Source organism: Elephantulus edwardii, unplaced genomic scaffold, assembly GCF_000299155.1.
Source record: "Elephantulus edwardii isolate Elephantulus edwardi_28Jun2011 unplaced genomic scaffold, EleEdw1.0 scaffold00225, whole genome shotgun sequence".
In the NCBI taxonomy this organism is placed as follows: Eukaryota; Metazoa; Chordata; class Mammalia; order Macroscelidea; family Macroscelididae; genus Elephantulus; species Elephantulus edwardii.
In genome coordinates this window covers 3,400,193-3,416,603 of record NW_006399975.1, presented here as the reverse complement: position 1 = coordinate 3,416,603, position 16,411 = coordinate 3,400,193, and the positions used below count along the sequence as shown (strand labels likewise).

At 37.3% G+C, this 16,411-nt stretch overlaps 1 protein-coding gene across 1 annotated transcript in view; it reads right to left on the bottom strand.

The window, feature by feature from the left end:
* Positions 1-16,411, bottom strand: part of UNC13C (unc-13 homolog C (C. elegans)) — a 912,374-nt gene that overhangs the window by 516,120 nt on the left and 379,843 nt on the right. The window contains exons 8-9 of the mRNA XM_006898243.1: positions 7,803-8,030; positions 6,747-6,888 (exon numbers count right to left, since the gene is read on the bottom strand). Coding sequence (XP_006898305.1) covers positions 6,747-6,888; positions 7,803-8,030 — 370 coding nt within the window. The remainder of the gene's footprint in view (positions 1-6,746; positions 6,889-7,802; positions 8,031-16,411) is intronic.

Genomic DNA, 16,411 nt, shown 5'->3' with positions numbered 1-16,411 from the left:
GCCCATCAACAAACGAATGGCTAGAGAAGCTGTGGTATATTCGCACAATGGAATGCTATGCTGCATTAAGAAACAAGGAACTCATGCAATATTATTCAAAATGGTTGACTCTGTAGAACATATGCTGAGTGAAATATCCCAGTCACTAAAAGACAAATATTACATGATGCCACTGTTGTAGAATGGGACTAACCTCAGAGTTGGGGAGAGACTGAATAAGATGTGTTCAATAATGTATACTGCACTGAAACAGAGGAGGGAGAAAACTGTGTAAAAGAGATATGTGACTAGGTAAAAAAAAAAGCCTAGCCTCCAAGGAGAAACTTGGTTTCACTTTCTCCAAGACAGACAACTCCAACAATATGAACAAAATAATACAGGTGTGGTTTCTTTGAGAACACAAATTTTAACTTTTGAAATTCTTCAAGTATAATTCACTATAATAAACTAAGAAACAAATCATATGTTAATGATAATTAAAAATAAAAAACATCAAATCCACTTCTCTCAAGGCAATTTCTATGCATAGTGACTCTAAAGGACAGAGTAGAATAGTTGGTTCCATAGAGTTTCCAATGCTGTAAATCTTGATTAAAACAGACGGACACATTCTTTCACAGAAGTTTGGTTAGCAGTCCAGTCCATTAGTCACCATACCATAGATGGAGAAAGATCATTTGGGCAGAAAAATTCAAAATAGATTCTAATCAAATGCCTCAGCCCAATAGGAATTGAAGGTAGTTTTCTTAGCTGGATAAGGACCATTGGAAGACAACACAACAAAATTGCTTCTTACCAGGTTGTGTTCAAGGGTCCTCTAGTTAAAGGCATCAATAACTAATATGAATTACATAATAGAGTGCACATTAGTTACTATAGAACCTGAACCTATCTTAACATATGGCAAGTAGTTTTTATTACTTACACGAAACACACAGAAAAAAAATGTAAGAAGGTTTCTTAATTGTCTAGACAAAATTATTTGTCCTCACACATCCCACATTGTGTTACAGATGAAGGATTTAAATGGAATAGATAAAATGTGCTAATTACCCCCTTACTTCTGGAAGCTGCTCCGATAAATACAAAGAACTCTTCATGCAAACGTTCTATCTGGATTTCTGAGTGAATGACACACTAGGAGACTACTACTGCAGGGCTCCCTTGCTAGGTAGATCCGCTTAGATGGGCTACAAGCTGTTGCTGTTGTTACGAGGTCCCATTGAGTCCAGTACAACTCATAGTGAGCCTATGAACAAAAGATCTGAACCCTGTTCTATCCTGTGCCATCCTCACACTTACTGATACACAAGAGCACAGTGGATCAAAAAAAAGACAAAGCTGTTGACAGCTTCACTCTCCTCTCCACTCATTTTGATGTTGCCTATTGGTCCAGTGTTAAGAATTTTTGTTTCTTGACATTGAGATGCAATCCACACCGAAGGCTACATTCCTTGATTTCTGCAACAAGTGCTTCAAGTCCTCATCACTTTGAACAAGAAAGGCCGTGTCATCTGCGTAACACAGGTTATTGACATTTTAAATTCCTCTCAACAGTTTATAATAGAAAGGACCTTCTTAGGACTTCCCCTCTCTAATTTTATTCTTTTTTAATATTTATTTGTGTTCAAATTTCATATACTGTTTCATTAATAAACATAGTGTTTCATACATTCCTTCATTCACATTATGTTTCATATGATCATCCCTAAACATCGTGTTTTATAAAATTATTCACCATTGATCTGTGTCCATTATTATTCCATCTTTTCAGGTCCTCACTGGATCTTTACAAATTCATTCCTACTCTGTCCACCAAACTCTGCTCAGACTTCACGGTTCTCTGCTCCTCCCTTCATCTATCCTTATCCCCCAAGACACGTTTCCTTCTCCCTTTGGCCTTTTATACACATCTTACTAGTTATCCTTCTATTTTTACAATAATGGTCTTATGCAGTATTTGTCCTTAGAAGACTGAGTTATTCACTCAGCATAATACCTTCTAGCTTCTCCCATATGAGAACATTTTTTCAAAATCATTGCTTTTGAATGATGCATAGTATTTCATCATGTGAATGTACCACAATTTCATAATCCAGTCATTTGATGATGGACATCTGGGCTGTTGCCATGTTCTTGCTATTGTGAATAACACTGCAACAAATATGTGTGTACAAATCTCTGTCTACATATCAGTTCTATTTCCCTTGTGATATATTCCTAGCAGTGGAATAGCAGTGTAATATGGAATGTCTATGTTCAGCTTTTTGAGAAAACAACAAACTACCTTCCAGAATGTTTGCGCCATTTTACACTCCCACTAACAGCGTATGAGAGTTTCAATGTCTTCATATTGTCTCCAATGTTTATTGCTTGCTGTCCTATTAAATTTTGCATCTGCTACTGGGGTAAGTTGTGTCATCTGCATAATGCAGATTGTTGATAGATCTTCCACCAATCTTGACCCCACATTTCTCCTCATAGAGCCCAGCCTCTCGGATTATCTGTTCTGCATACAAGTTGAAAAGGTTTGGAGATAGGACACATCCCTGGCGTACACCCTTCCCAATTTTGAACCATGCAGTGTTCCCTTGCTCTGCCCTGACAACTGCCTCTTGGTCCAGGTATAGGTTTCGCATTAGAACGATCTAGTGTTCTGAGATTCCCATTCCTCTCAGAGTCAGCCACAGTTTGTTATGATCCACAATGTTAAATGCCTTTGCATAGTCAATGAAATACAGATATACATTCCTCTGGTATTCCCGGCTTTCAACTAAGATCCATCTAACATCAGCTACAATATCCCTAGTACCATGAACCCCTCTAAACCCAGCCTGGACTTCTGGCAATTCTCTGCTGATGTGCAGAGAACCCGGCTTGCTGAAACTGAGGAGGACTTGAAGCGCTTGTGCAGAGGGTCAAGGACTGCAGTCTCCAATATGGATTGAGGCTCAATGTTGAGAAGACAAAGATTCTCACTACTGGACCAATTGGGAGCATCAGGATGGATGGTGAAGAGATTGAGATTATTCACAGCTTTAGTTTGCTTGGCTCCATAGTCAACACTCTTGGCACCAGGAGCTAGGAAATTAAAAGGCATATTGCCATGGGGAAGTCTGCTGTTAGGGACCTCTCCAAAGTACTGAAGAGCAATGATGTCTCTCTAGAGACTAAGGTGTGTCTGATACAGGCCATGGTCTTTGCAATCACTTGTTATGCATCGGAGAGTTGGACAATGACCAAGGAGGATAGAAGGAGAATTGATGCCTTTGAGCTGTGGTGCTGGAGAAGAGTATTGAAAGTACCATGGACTGCTAGGAAAACAAAGGGATTCATCCTGGAAAGGGTTAAACCAGGTGGCTCCTTGGAGGCAAGGATTCTGGGGCTCCATCTAACATACTTTGGACATGTTACAAGAAGAGACCAGTCCTTGGAGAAGGACATCATGCTTGGGAGGGTGGAGGGGCAGTGCAGGAGGGGAAGGCCCTCTATGAGGTGGATTGATTCAATGACTGGGATAATTGGGATGACAGTGTCAGAGACAGTGCAATTGGCACAGGACAGAGCAGAGTTTAGGGCTGTTGTACATAGGGTCACTATGAGTCGCAATTGACTTGATGGCACGTAACAACAACAACAACAACACTGGGGTAAGTTGGTATCTCATTGTGGTTAGCTTATGGGATAAATAGAATGGAAAATACAATCAGAAATGTTCAAACAGGCGAGGATAACATTGATAAATAGGACCTTTTTAAGATTTGGTCCCTGTGTGCATGAGAAACCTTTTCTAATAGACTGAAAAGAAAATCTACTGACTAGGAAATGACATTTGGCAATGCCATCTCAAACAAGAGTCTCCTAACAAAGGTTTACAGAATCCTACAGGACCTCAACAAGAAAAAGGCTGAAACCCAATTACAAAATGGGCAAAAGACAGAAAGACTTTTCACAGATACAGGCATTCAGATAGCTACATTTTTATACCCACTTAAGAACCATCTCTCTATGGACTATCTTTTCCATAACTTAAAAGCACACAGTGCTTCCATGAAGACATTTCAAGAGGAGGGCTTGATCCTGCTGGGTTACAGCTTTTCAATATTCACTCTAGGCTGGGACCCCACAAACAGGCACAGGAACACTTCCCTTTCTCACTTATTCAAAACCGTGCTCCCAGTTCAGTGTGATTGAAACTTCATGCTCTCTGAATCTTCCAACAAACTCCTTCAAACTTTCAAACTTTTTATTCCCTAGGCTGATTCCTTCACGCTGAAATAAAAACAGGTGTGTGCATGGATGGGTAGCCCTTACTTTTCCAATTTGCTCTGCTTCGGTTCTATCTAATCCTGTTAAACTGTGCCACGTGTTTAAAACAACATGCCCAAACGGGACAGGTTGTACCCAATTACCAGACAGTCTTTAAAAAGGGCCATGAAAATCAATACACAATGTCTCATAAACATTGTTCAGATCATAGTCTGGAATACATCTTAATACATGGATGTTGTTTTTGTGTACAACAGAGTTGGAACCAACCCACACCTGACTGTTGGGTAGGTTTTCAGAGGCTGTTAATCGCACAGGATGATACTGTAAATCCTTCTGCAGAGCTGCTGGTATATTCTCTAACAGTGTGCTTATAAGATTGCAGTGCAGCTTCTTGCCACTAGGCCACCAGAGCTCCCTAACACAGGGATGGCACCTTTTATTATTTACAAATTAACAGCTCACAGGAGCTAAGTGAATAAAAATACTTATTCAAGAATATATATTGGGGGAAAAAAGAATATATATTGCATAATTCCACTTATATAACACAAAATAAAATGTTCTCTACAGCATTCAGAACTTGTAATTGCCTCAACATGGTGTGAGGTGGGAGGGTATACCATGAAGAACCATTTAAGGGTGTTGACAACTTGACTCATTGCCTTCAAGTTGGAACAGATTTCTAGCTGACCTGGCAGATTTTCAGAGGCTGTAAATCACATGGAGGAAATGCCTGTCTGTCTTGCTAAAAGTGGGTGGCACACTCAAACCCTGTGCCTTTGCACTGCCAGTGTAACTCCTTAACTACTGGCCATCAGAGCTACCAGATTGTTGTGTCAGAACTACCCCATAGCTGACCCTCTGATGGGTTTTCAGAGGCACATAATTGAATGGGAGGAGACTGTCCATCCTTTTCCCCCAACGCAGATGGTGGAGTCAATCAATCTCAATCTCTCAGTCTCTATCTATTTATCTATCTATCTATCTATCTATCTATCTATCTATCATCTATCTATCATCTATCTATCTATCTATCTATCTATCTATCTATCTATCTATCTATCTATCTATCTATCTATCTACGACTCTTGTTATTGTGTTGTTGCTGATGGCCTTTGAGTGGAGCACAACCCTATGAACAAAAGGCCTGAAGCCTTCATATTTAACTGTCCTCATTTACAAAAGTTCATAGAGTTTCTGGAGACATGTTGTTTAGAAAGCGGATGCCACTCCTTCCAACTATCACTAGCTCATGAGGAAGTAACATTATATATACTTAAAAATACACAAACTGTTTTCTGTAATTTTTATCTCATTAATTTTTTTTAATAAAAAAATTCAGATGTTCAGCTTTTCCTGCAAAACTTGAAGTCCTCTGCATACTGTGTCTGTATGAGTGTATGGCAAGGAAGTTGTTTTTCTGACAGTCACTTGCTTTACAATTTCCCATCTTCCTTCCTCTCCCTTCTGTGATCCTAAGCCTGCTGCATTATTTACTTACTTTTATTGTGGGGATCTCTAATGGCCTTAGGAATTATATTTGCCTCTTTGTGTGTGTGTGACTTCTGGGTTTCTACAACAAACAAAGGCCATGATCAAAGTCTTTCCCATCAATCAGAAGGGAGAAATCATCTAAGTTCTTTGAACTCTTTACACTATACCTTCTGTAATTTGCTTCCAAATGTTTTTTCCTATTTCTATGCAAAAATCCTCAGTCATTCTTTGGATTACTGTCCACAGCCTCAACAAGCTGCATGCAATGGATTTGTTTACTTAGCATTTTAAGTAAAATCCAGGTTTAAATTATTAGATAAGAGAGAATAAAAGGGGGGGAAAGAGTTGTCTTTAACACACTTTTTCGTTTAACTAACGAACAGACTTGGATACAATTTTACGTCTATCTAAATATAAGGAGTGAAAGAAAGGAAAGACATTTTGGCAGAAAAAAATATTCTTTCTTGTTCAGTACAATACATATGAAGCTTAAACAGGAAGGCCAAACAGAGAATGAAGTCACCGAAGTTATTAACCATTTCATCACTTTGGGCTGTCATATGTGTGGTCCTGCCCCCTAAGATGGGTTCTTTTCATTACCTTATTCATAAATATTCAGATGGAAAGGCATTAGTGAATTAAGTTTTTAAATTCCTGGCTAGGTTGGGTCCTCTCAAGTTTTAAAATATCCTTTTTTTTTTTTTTAATAAAACTTTTAAGATCATTACAGTTCTCTTCCTTGTGCCTTTTTAAAAAATAACTACACATAAATACACTTTGTATTAATTTACTTTCAGAGATGAAGACTAAATAATAACGATAATGAGAGTATTACGTGGGCCTAAAGGATTAAAATAAACATGAAACAATTATTACTTAAATACTGTGTATGTCTCCTTTGATTTAACCAAAATATTTAAATATGTGCAATATTTACAATATAAGCATTAATTTGTAATAGTTTTGTATTATATACTCACAAATAAAACTTCTCATCCCATACTGGATTTAAGTTTCCAAAAATTGTTTTAGTCCTTCTTTTGTTCTTTCCAACTTGAACTGTAACATATGGATCACTCGATCCTGTTTTATCTTTTGCCTGCAAGCCTTGTGCAGAAACCACTGGAAAAACCAACAAAACAAAATTTTAAAAAACCCAAAAAATAACATAATATGACTATGTAAAATTGGTAGGATTATGAAAAAAAATTCCTGTCATTCTGTTTTCTTAGCATACATCTACTCACTGTTTGCATTTCATGGTCAAAAGAACTTTAAAATGAAATTGTTTTTAAACAAAGAATTAATGTTTTGAACATTAGAATTTTGTCTTGATTAATATTTGCATTTACCATTTAACAATCTGTTTAACAATCTAACTAGCTAGGTATACTCATACGCACACTAATGCATGTATTTATAAAGAAATAAAGTTGCAAAGACAATGCAAAAAAGTGTGCAACTTGAAATGGATTTGTTTATGTGTTTATTGTCAGTATTGATCAAGTAAAGCCAATAAAAGAGGCATCTACATTTTGTCTTATAAATTCAATTTGAGAAAGTCAACAGGCTTGGCAAATACTAGCATGATATATAGGCATTTCAGGTTAATAATGTGAGTAACTTAATTCACATTATGAGACATCGCTAAACTCAAACTGTCTGACTCACAGATCAGAAGGATTGAGGGATATTTGTTTCCTGACTTTGAAAAAATGTGACTGAAGAAATTATTGACAATTCTTTTAAATTATCAGTGGCAAGTAGCAACAAAGCTAATTTCCTGTAAACTGCAGGCTATTGATGAATACAATTGGATACAGAAACACACTCCTTCTGGAAGAGCTTTGACAGAGACTTAATTTATTTCAATTATCCAGTATCTAATTTAAAATTTTGAAGTACCAAGAGGACTTCTAGTACCACAACGTCAAGACTGAAAAGACTTCTCATCTTGCCTATAATTATTATTATCTCTGAAGTCTAAAACATAAATATCTCAGTGTTGAAAAAAGTTATAAAGAAGACTTTTTTACCTGTAATGGTTATTTTTGCTGACCATTTAGAGGTCCCGTCCAGTACACTCTGTTTTGCTGCCTTTGTGTACTGCACAAAATCTTCTTTAGAAATCTGAAACATTTCCTGAATTACTTCAAATACTTCTGGCCTATTTTTCTCCCTGATCTTCATTCTCTCTTTCATAGCTGTTATAATGGTCTGAGTCTTATCTTCAGCACCATGCTTAGAACTCTTTTCTGCTGCTCCTACAATGGAAAAATCAATGGTGACATGAATGTATATGCAATTACTTTTTTGATGGTCTAAGGGAGAGAGGAAAAAGAAGCAATACAATGAGAGCAAGTGGATTATTTCATTCTGACAGTTTAGGTGACTTTTTTTTTTTTAATGGGGAGAGTAAGTCACCACCCTGGGAATCAGACAAATTGAAATAGTAGAGTAAGTGCAGAGCTGCTAACTCCAAAGCCAGCCATTGAAACACATCTACTAGACCTTGTGTTTTATTGTTGTGGAAAGATGCCCTGTTGGTACATTTTTTTGTTGAGTTGCTAACAGAAAGGTCAGTAGTTTGATTTTACCAGCTACTTTTCAGGAGAAAGAAAGGCTGTTTCCTCATGTTAAGATTTACAGTCTCAGAAACTTGAATGGAAAGTGATCATCAGTCAGAATCACAGCAGCAGGTTTGAGTTTTGGTTTGTGTTATTGAAGTTCTTTATTGCACAGTAGTTAAAGAACACAGCTGCTAACGCAGAGTTCAGAACTTTTGAACCTACCAGGCCTTCTGTGGAGAAAGAGGAAGCAGTCTACTTCTGTAAAGACTTACAGTACTGAAAATTTTATGGACAAGTACTACTCTGTCATAAATGTTGTTGTTGTTATGTGCTGTCGAATCTCCTGTGATTCATAGTGACCTTATGTATAATAGCTCTGAATCCTGCTCTACCCTGAAACAATCTCATTACTTACAACAGACCAAATCCCATTCCTCTAGTCACTGAGTCAATCCATCTTATTCTGGGTCTTCCTCTCCTGCAGTCCCTCATTATGCAGATGACACAACCTTGCTTGCTGAAACTGAGGAAGACATGTGGTGTGTGATGCAGAAGGTCAAGGACTGTAGTCTTCAATATGGATTGAAGCTCAAGGTCAAGAAAACAAAGATCTAACCACTGGGCCAATCGGCAGCTTCACAATAGACTGAGAAGAAATTGAGATTGTTAACAGATTCAGTTTGCTTGGTTCCACAATTAACATTCTTGGCACCAGTGGTCTGGAAATCAAATGATAATGCATTGGGAGTGTTTGCTATCAGGAATCTCTCTGGAGTACTGTGGATCAATGATGTCAGTCTAGAAACTAGTGTGCATGTGATATAGGCCATGGTCTTTGCAATTACTTGTTATGTGTCAGAGCTAAGGATGAAAAAAGAAGAATTGATGCCTTTAAGTTGTGGTGCTGGAGAAGAGTGTTGAATATTCTATGGACTGCTAGGAGTACAAACAGGTCTATTCCAGAGAAGGTGAAATCAAGCCACTTCCTGGAGGTAAGGATTTTGAAACTCCACCTGACATACTTTGGGCAGGTGGCCAGGGGCCTAGTCCTTGGAGAAGGACATCATGCCCTATCATTAATAGTCATTATGAAGTGAAATGGATTCAGTGGCAGTCTGTTTTTATTTGCATTATTTAAGGAATATTTTGAGCATCCCAATTCCTGGTTTTCTTATTCTAATGAACTAAATTTTTCTTGTTATGTGCCACTGAGTCGACTGTGACTCAACACCTCTACCCCTATTATCTCAGTTGCTGTCAATACATCTTACCCAGGATGTTCCTCTCCTGCACTGACCCTCTACCGTTCCAAGCATGATGTCCTTCTCCAAAGACTGGTCCCTCCTGAAAACATGTCTAAAGTGTGTGGGTTAGACCTCCAGAGTCCTTGCCTCCAACTAGCAGAGATACAGCACTAGAGGTGAACCCTCATATTAGGAAACACAAAGGAGAAGGAACAGTTGCAAGTAGAAACTAGTAATTGGGACATGGAATGTGTGAAGTATGAATATAGGAAAATTGAACACTGTTAAGGAAGAAATAGAGCACATGAATATTGGCATACTAGGCACTGATGCAATGAGAGGATTGACATGGGACATTTCCAATAAGACAATCACATGATTATGCCAGAAATTAAAAAGTGAGGGGAAAAATGAGGTTGTGTTTATAGTTAAAAAGACCATTTCTAGATCCATCTTGAAATGCAATGTTGTGAGTGACAGGATAATATCAATATACATACATGGAAGATCTTTTAATACCACTGTCATTCAAATATATGCGTCAACTATCAGAGCCAAAGAGGAGGAAATAGAAGACTTTTAATAACTTTTGCAGCCCAAAACCAACCATGAAATTCCAAACATAAAAGCAAGACAAATTAATGGTAATGTGTGATTGGAATGCAAAAGTTGGGAACAAGGAAGTTGGAAAACAGGGTGTTATTGACAGAAATGAGACTGGACACAGAATGACAAAATTTTGTACATCAATGTATTAAATTAGGGGTTATGAAAATATTTACATTTTCTTAAAGGAAAAATCTCAAAACAACATAAAAAATTTACATAATCAAAGGTAATATATTTAAAATTTGAGTTTTGCATTGAATACCCAAACTAGAAGAAAATTTTAAAATAGATTGGATACACAATGAAATACCACCTTACCCCAGTAGCCATGGCAAAGTTTTACAGGATAGAAAGCAAATGTTGGAGAGTATATGGATAGATTGGAACTTCCACACATTGTTGGTGGGATTATGAAATGGTCAACTGCACTGGAGAAGGCAATTTTAACATTTCCTCAAAAAGATGAACCAGGAATTCCATATGACTCAGCTGTTTCACTGCTAGGAATGTACACCAAGGAAAATAGAACTGGGACACAAATGAAGCTTTGTACACTGATGTTCACAGCAGCACTATTCACAATAGCAAGAATATGGAAACAGCCCAAATGTCTATCAACTGACTATTGATTTGAGAAATTGTGGTACATTCTTATGGTGGAATACTATGAACCACTCAAGAGCAATGATTTTAAAAAATACTATAACACGGGAGAGGCTAGGAAGCATTATAACTGTGTGGATTAATTCAGTCTCATAAGGACAAATACTGCATAAAACCATTATTGTAGAAACAGAAGGACTACTAGTAATATGTATATAAAATTCCAAAGACAGGAATGGAGGAGGCAGTGCAGGGGAATCATGGGGTACCCAAGTGTGGTGGGTAGAGGGAGGGGGTGAAGGAATTGGGAAAGATCCAGTGGGGATCTGAAAAGAGGTGGCAATAGGGTCATAGCTCAATGGTGATTAATTTTATAAAACAAAATGTATGGGTCTGATATAAAACACAAAGTCAATGGAAAAAACAAAACAAAACAACACAACAACCCAAAATTTTAAAAAGTATTAAAAAAGAGATTTTATATAAATGGCAAATTTAATTTTCCTCCTACATAGTAGCTGGTGCGTTTGAACTAATGACTGTCTGACTAGTCCTCAAACACTTAAAATGCTGCAGTACAACCATGGCTTCTTCTCAACAAGTAAGTAAATCCACTCATAGTGACCCTCCATCTACTTTTGAGGCTGTAAACCTTTACAGAAGGATTTACAGTAAATCATAACTGTCTCTCTTGGAGTATGTGGTGGACTCAAACCCCTGGCCACCCTGTTAGCAATTCAATATGTTAAGTAAGCACTAGGAGTCTTTCACAGGTAAATGACAACAGCAAAAATGCCAACCCCCACATAACAAACCAAACTGGCATTACATCCCTACCAACTCTTAGCTGACCCTTCCTCAGGTTTCCAAGGCTGTATATTTTTACTCAAGTAGATAGTAAATCTTTTTCCCCATGGATTTAAGCTATTAAACTTTCAACAAGCTGAGTAATACATAATCAGTATATCACCAGAAGTCCTTCAGCAAATAAATAGTAAACTATAATATTTTACATTTTCAAAACTTTTCAGTGATTAGAATGTAAAAGTTAGAAATAGGAAGTTGAAAAGCACAGCCTTGCTGATAGACATGAGATCAGGGTACACATGATGGAACTTTGAAGGATCAATAGTTTATTCAATAGATAACACTTTTTTCAATAGCATGTATAAACAAAATACAATGGAAATGTATATCTGGAATAAAAAAAGAATCAATTCAACTATGTTTGTGGAAGTAAACCCCGGAGAAGCTTGACGTCATCAGTCAGAACAAATTTAAAAGTCCATTGTTAAAATGATAATCAATCACTTATATGCAAATTTAAGATGAAAGAAAATGAAAATAAGTCCTTGCAAGCCAAAATATGACTTGAGATATATTCCTTAAAAATTCAGAGACCCTTTCATAAACAGATCTCATGCACTGAACCAAACAAGAAGGGTTATGAGACAATATAAAAAAAACATCATTATCTCCTAGGGCCAAAGAAACAAACTCAGTGAACATCAAGGCCAATTGTCATAAAGCAATGTTCTTCATCTTTCATTTCTGAGAATCCACTAGAGCCTTGACACAAAAAGTTTTACACAAACACAATGTTCTACATCCTGCTTTTCTGAGTATCCACTAGAGTCTTAAAAGCCATCTAAGGTGTAACTATTGGCCTCCTCCTGTCTGGCACAAAAAAGAGATGACAACATCAAAGATCTGAAGAAACTATTTGCCCAAAGAATTAATGGATCATGTGAATGTCAATCTCCACTACCTGAGATGAGAAGAATTCTGGTGCCTCACTGCAACTGCTGACTACTGTAAAAGGGATGACTGTTGAAGGTCCTGGACAGAGTGAAAGAAAACATGGGACAAAACTCACAATCATAAATATGTCAGAACCGTACATCTACAGAGACTAGTGAAACTTCTCAGACTATGGACTTAGGTCCATCTTTGAGCCTGAAACGAAACTCAACCTAATGACTCAACTTTCAGTCAAACAATAGACAAGATTAAAATGTGAGTGCTAAACAGTAGGATGGCACTCTGCTTAGATAATCCATACAAAATCAAAAGAGGAATATTTGTCCAGGGACTAGACTCAGAAGGCAAGAAGAGACAGAATAATGAAAAGAAATAAAAATAATAGGGAGCAAGTGGGAAGAATGAAGTGACAATGTGGGAACTGTAATTAATGTCTTAAAACAAAATGTGTTTGAATGGAAAACCAATTTACTGTAAACTTCTACTCATTACTCCCTCATACTCAAGGCCATTATGCTGAAACTCGTAGTATATCATCTGTTGGATTTTTTAGACTGTAAATTGCATCCGAGATTTCCCATATTTCTCTCTCATATTCATTGGTGGATTTGAGCAGCCAGAGAGTTGGGATGGCTATGCCATCAGAGCTCCCATCTTTCACGCCAAGCATAATATCTTAAAATGGGAAACTTTTTCATGAATATAGAGTAAATAGAGAGCCAAAGTAAATGAAAGTAATGAAGAAATCTGAGAGGTGAGCAGACAACCTCAAAAGGCAGTTTGGGAAAACAAAATACAATGAAATGACAAGTTCAAAAATAATCTGAAGTTAGAAATGAAAAAAAAAAAACATGCTTGGCATTTCTCAAAGTCAGTTCTGAAAAAAAGGAGACAAAATAAGCCCAAAACCAAGTCGCAACATGAATGAACTTTAAGGGCAAAATATTGACTGACATAGGAAGTATCAAAAGAAGATAAAAAGAATATTCAGAGTCACTGTACCTCAAAGAACTGGTCAACATTCAACCATTTCAGCTCAAGATAAAAAAATCAACGGAACTAAAAGAAAAAGACCAAGGTGTACAAAAGGCACAGATACAAAATCACACAAACTCAAACAACAATAAAAACAAAATAAATAAGCAACACACTTCAGGAAAAGCTATAACTCAAATGAGATGCTTCAAGAAATAAAGTAAGTGATGGTGGAAGCACTCTTCTATTTATGAGAAGAAATTTGAAAGAAAAACATCAGCCCAAACAAGTAGAAGAGATGTGTAATTTCTGCCCATCTATCTCAATTATAAGTGAGCCAATGGAGTGCAAATATTCTTGCAAAAAAGATCTAGTGTGAAAAACTATGCATATAAACTTTGTCCATAAAGAAGTATAAAATAAAAATTTTCTTTAAAAAAATTCTTGAACAAAATAATTACTATCACAGACAAGCAAAATTTTGGTGGAGATACTGAAAAATGGATGGAGCAGTAACTTAATTAAGGAAGCAACAGAAATTAAGGCAAATTTAAAAGAAAGTTTGGAACAAGGGACATCATTGTTAATTCAGATGCATATTAACTGAAAGTAGATTATACTAGGAAGAGAGAATAATAATAGATGTTTTATTGACTTTACAAAATAATTAAACGTTGTGGCTCACAACAAAGTATGGATAACAGCGCAAAGGTTAAGAATTTCAGAATACTTAATTGTGCTCACACAGACCCTATAGATATAGACTAAGAGGCACTCCTTTGAACACACATAAGGGATACTGTGAAATTTAAAATTTAAAATGGTGTCTTAGTTTGTAACATGTTACTATTCTTATTCAATTGATATGATAAGCAAATAATACAATAAACTTGGTTAAAGGAGAAAGAGAGTGGGCATTTTGCTCCAGAGTTGGCCAAGCTGTTTCAGGTTCAAGTGGCATGGTGAAGGAGGAAGTTGAAACTATTCTGAAGGAAATTACAGAAACAAGGCTCCATGAGATAATGGAATATCAACTGACGTATTTCAACAAACAGACACAGCTCTGGACGTGCTCACCAGGTTGAGCCAAGAAATCTGAAGGACAACCACCTGGCTAACTGAGTGGAACAGATCCATACTTATTCCCACTCTAAAATAATGTGATAGGACAGTGTGGAAATTATCAAACCAATATCAAACACAAGTAAAATCCTCCTGAACATCATCCAAAAACAAGTGAAACAGTATATCATTAGAGAACTACCAGAAATACAGGCTGGGTTTAGAAGAAGCCGTGGCACTAGGGAAATTATCACCAGTGTCAAATGTATCTTAGCTGACATCAGAGAGTACCAGAGGAATGCAAAGGCATTTGACTGTGTGGATCACAATTAATTATGGCTAACTACAAGAATAGGGATTTTAGAACACCTGCTTACGTTCATGAGAAAACTATACTTGGGCCACCAGGAAGCAGTCATCAGAACTGAGCAAGTAAACACTTCATAATTCAAAATCAGGAAATAATTGGTCAGGGATGTGTCCTGTCTCCATACCTTTACAATCTGTATGTAGAACAGATCATATTTGAGGCTGGACTTTATGAAAAGGAATGTGGCATCAAGATTAGAGGAAGACTCATCAACAACCTGTGTTAGGTGGATGACACAACCTTGCTTGCTGAAAATGGAGGAGGACCAGAAGCATCTGTTGCAGGGGGTCAAAAACTGTAGTCTGCACTATGAATTGAAACTCAACATCAAGAAAACAAAGGTTTTCGCTACTGGGCCAGTCAACAGAACCATGACAGATAGAGAAGGGATTGAGATTGTTAAAAATTTTAGCTTGCTTGTTTCTACAAGCAACACTCTTGGCACCAGCAATAAAGGGAAAAAAAAGAATTGCATTAGGAAAATCTGGGACCTCTCTAGAGTACTGAAGAGCAAGGATGTCAGTCTAGAGACTGAGGTGAGACTAATCTAGGCCATGGTCTTTGCAATTACTTAAAATGCATCAGAGAGCTGGACAATGTCCAAAGATCACAGAATAAGAACTGATGTGAGTTATGGTGCTGGAGAATAGTATTGAACATATCATGGACTCCAAGGTCTGTTTGGAGAGGGTGAAACCAAGTTGCTCCTTGGAGACAAGGATTTTGAAGCTCTGTTTCAAATACTTTGGGCATATTGACATGAGGAACTAGTCTTAGCAGAAGGACATCATACTTGGAAGGGTGAAGAGACATTGGAGGAGAGGAAGACACTGGATGAGATAGTTTGACCTAGTAACTGGAGTAATGAGGCTAAGTGTGTCAGAGACAGTGGGATCGGATCAGGACAGAGCAAAGTTCAGAGCTATCATACATAGGGTTTCTATAACGCGTAGTCAACTAGATGACACATAACAATAACAACGTAGGAGGAAGAACTTGATATTTAGATCCAAATAAGGCTTGTTAACAAAGGCAACACACAATAAATGTGAGATCAGTAAAGGAGCAAACAAAATACAGACAAAAGAAGTTAAAGGCAACAAAGGTTAATGCTATTACATATGATGTTGTTGTTGTTGTTGCTGTTATGTGCCGTTGAGTCATTTGCGACTCATAGTGAACCTATGTACAACAGCCCTAAACCCAGCTCTATCCTGTGCCAATCGCATGGCCTCTGATACACCCATCCCAATTACCCCAGTCACTGAATCAATCCACCTCATAGAGGGTCTTCCCCTCCTGCGCTGTCCCTCCACCTTACCAAGTATGATGTCTCTCTCCAAGGATGTGTCTTTCCTTACAACATGTCCAAATACGTCAGACAAAGCCCCAGAATCCTTGCCTCCAAGGAGCCACCGGCTTAACCCTTTCCAGGACAAATCTGTTTGTTT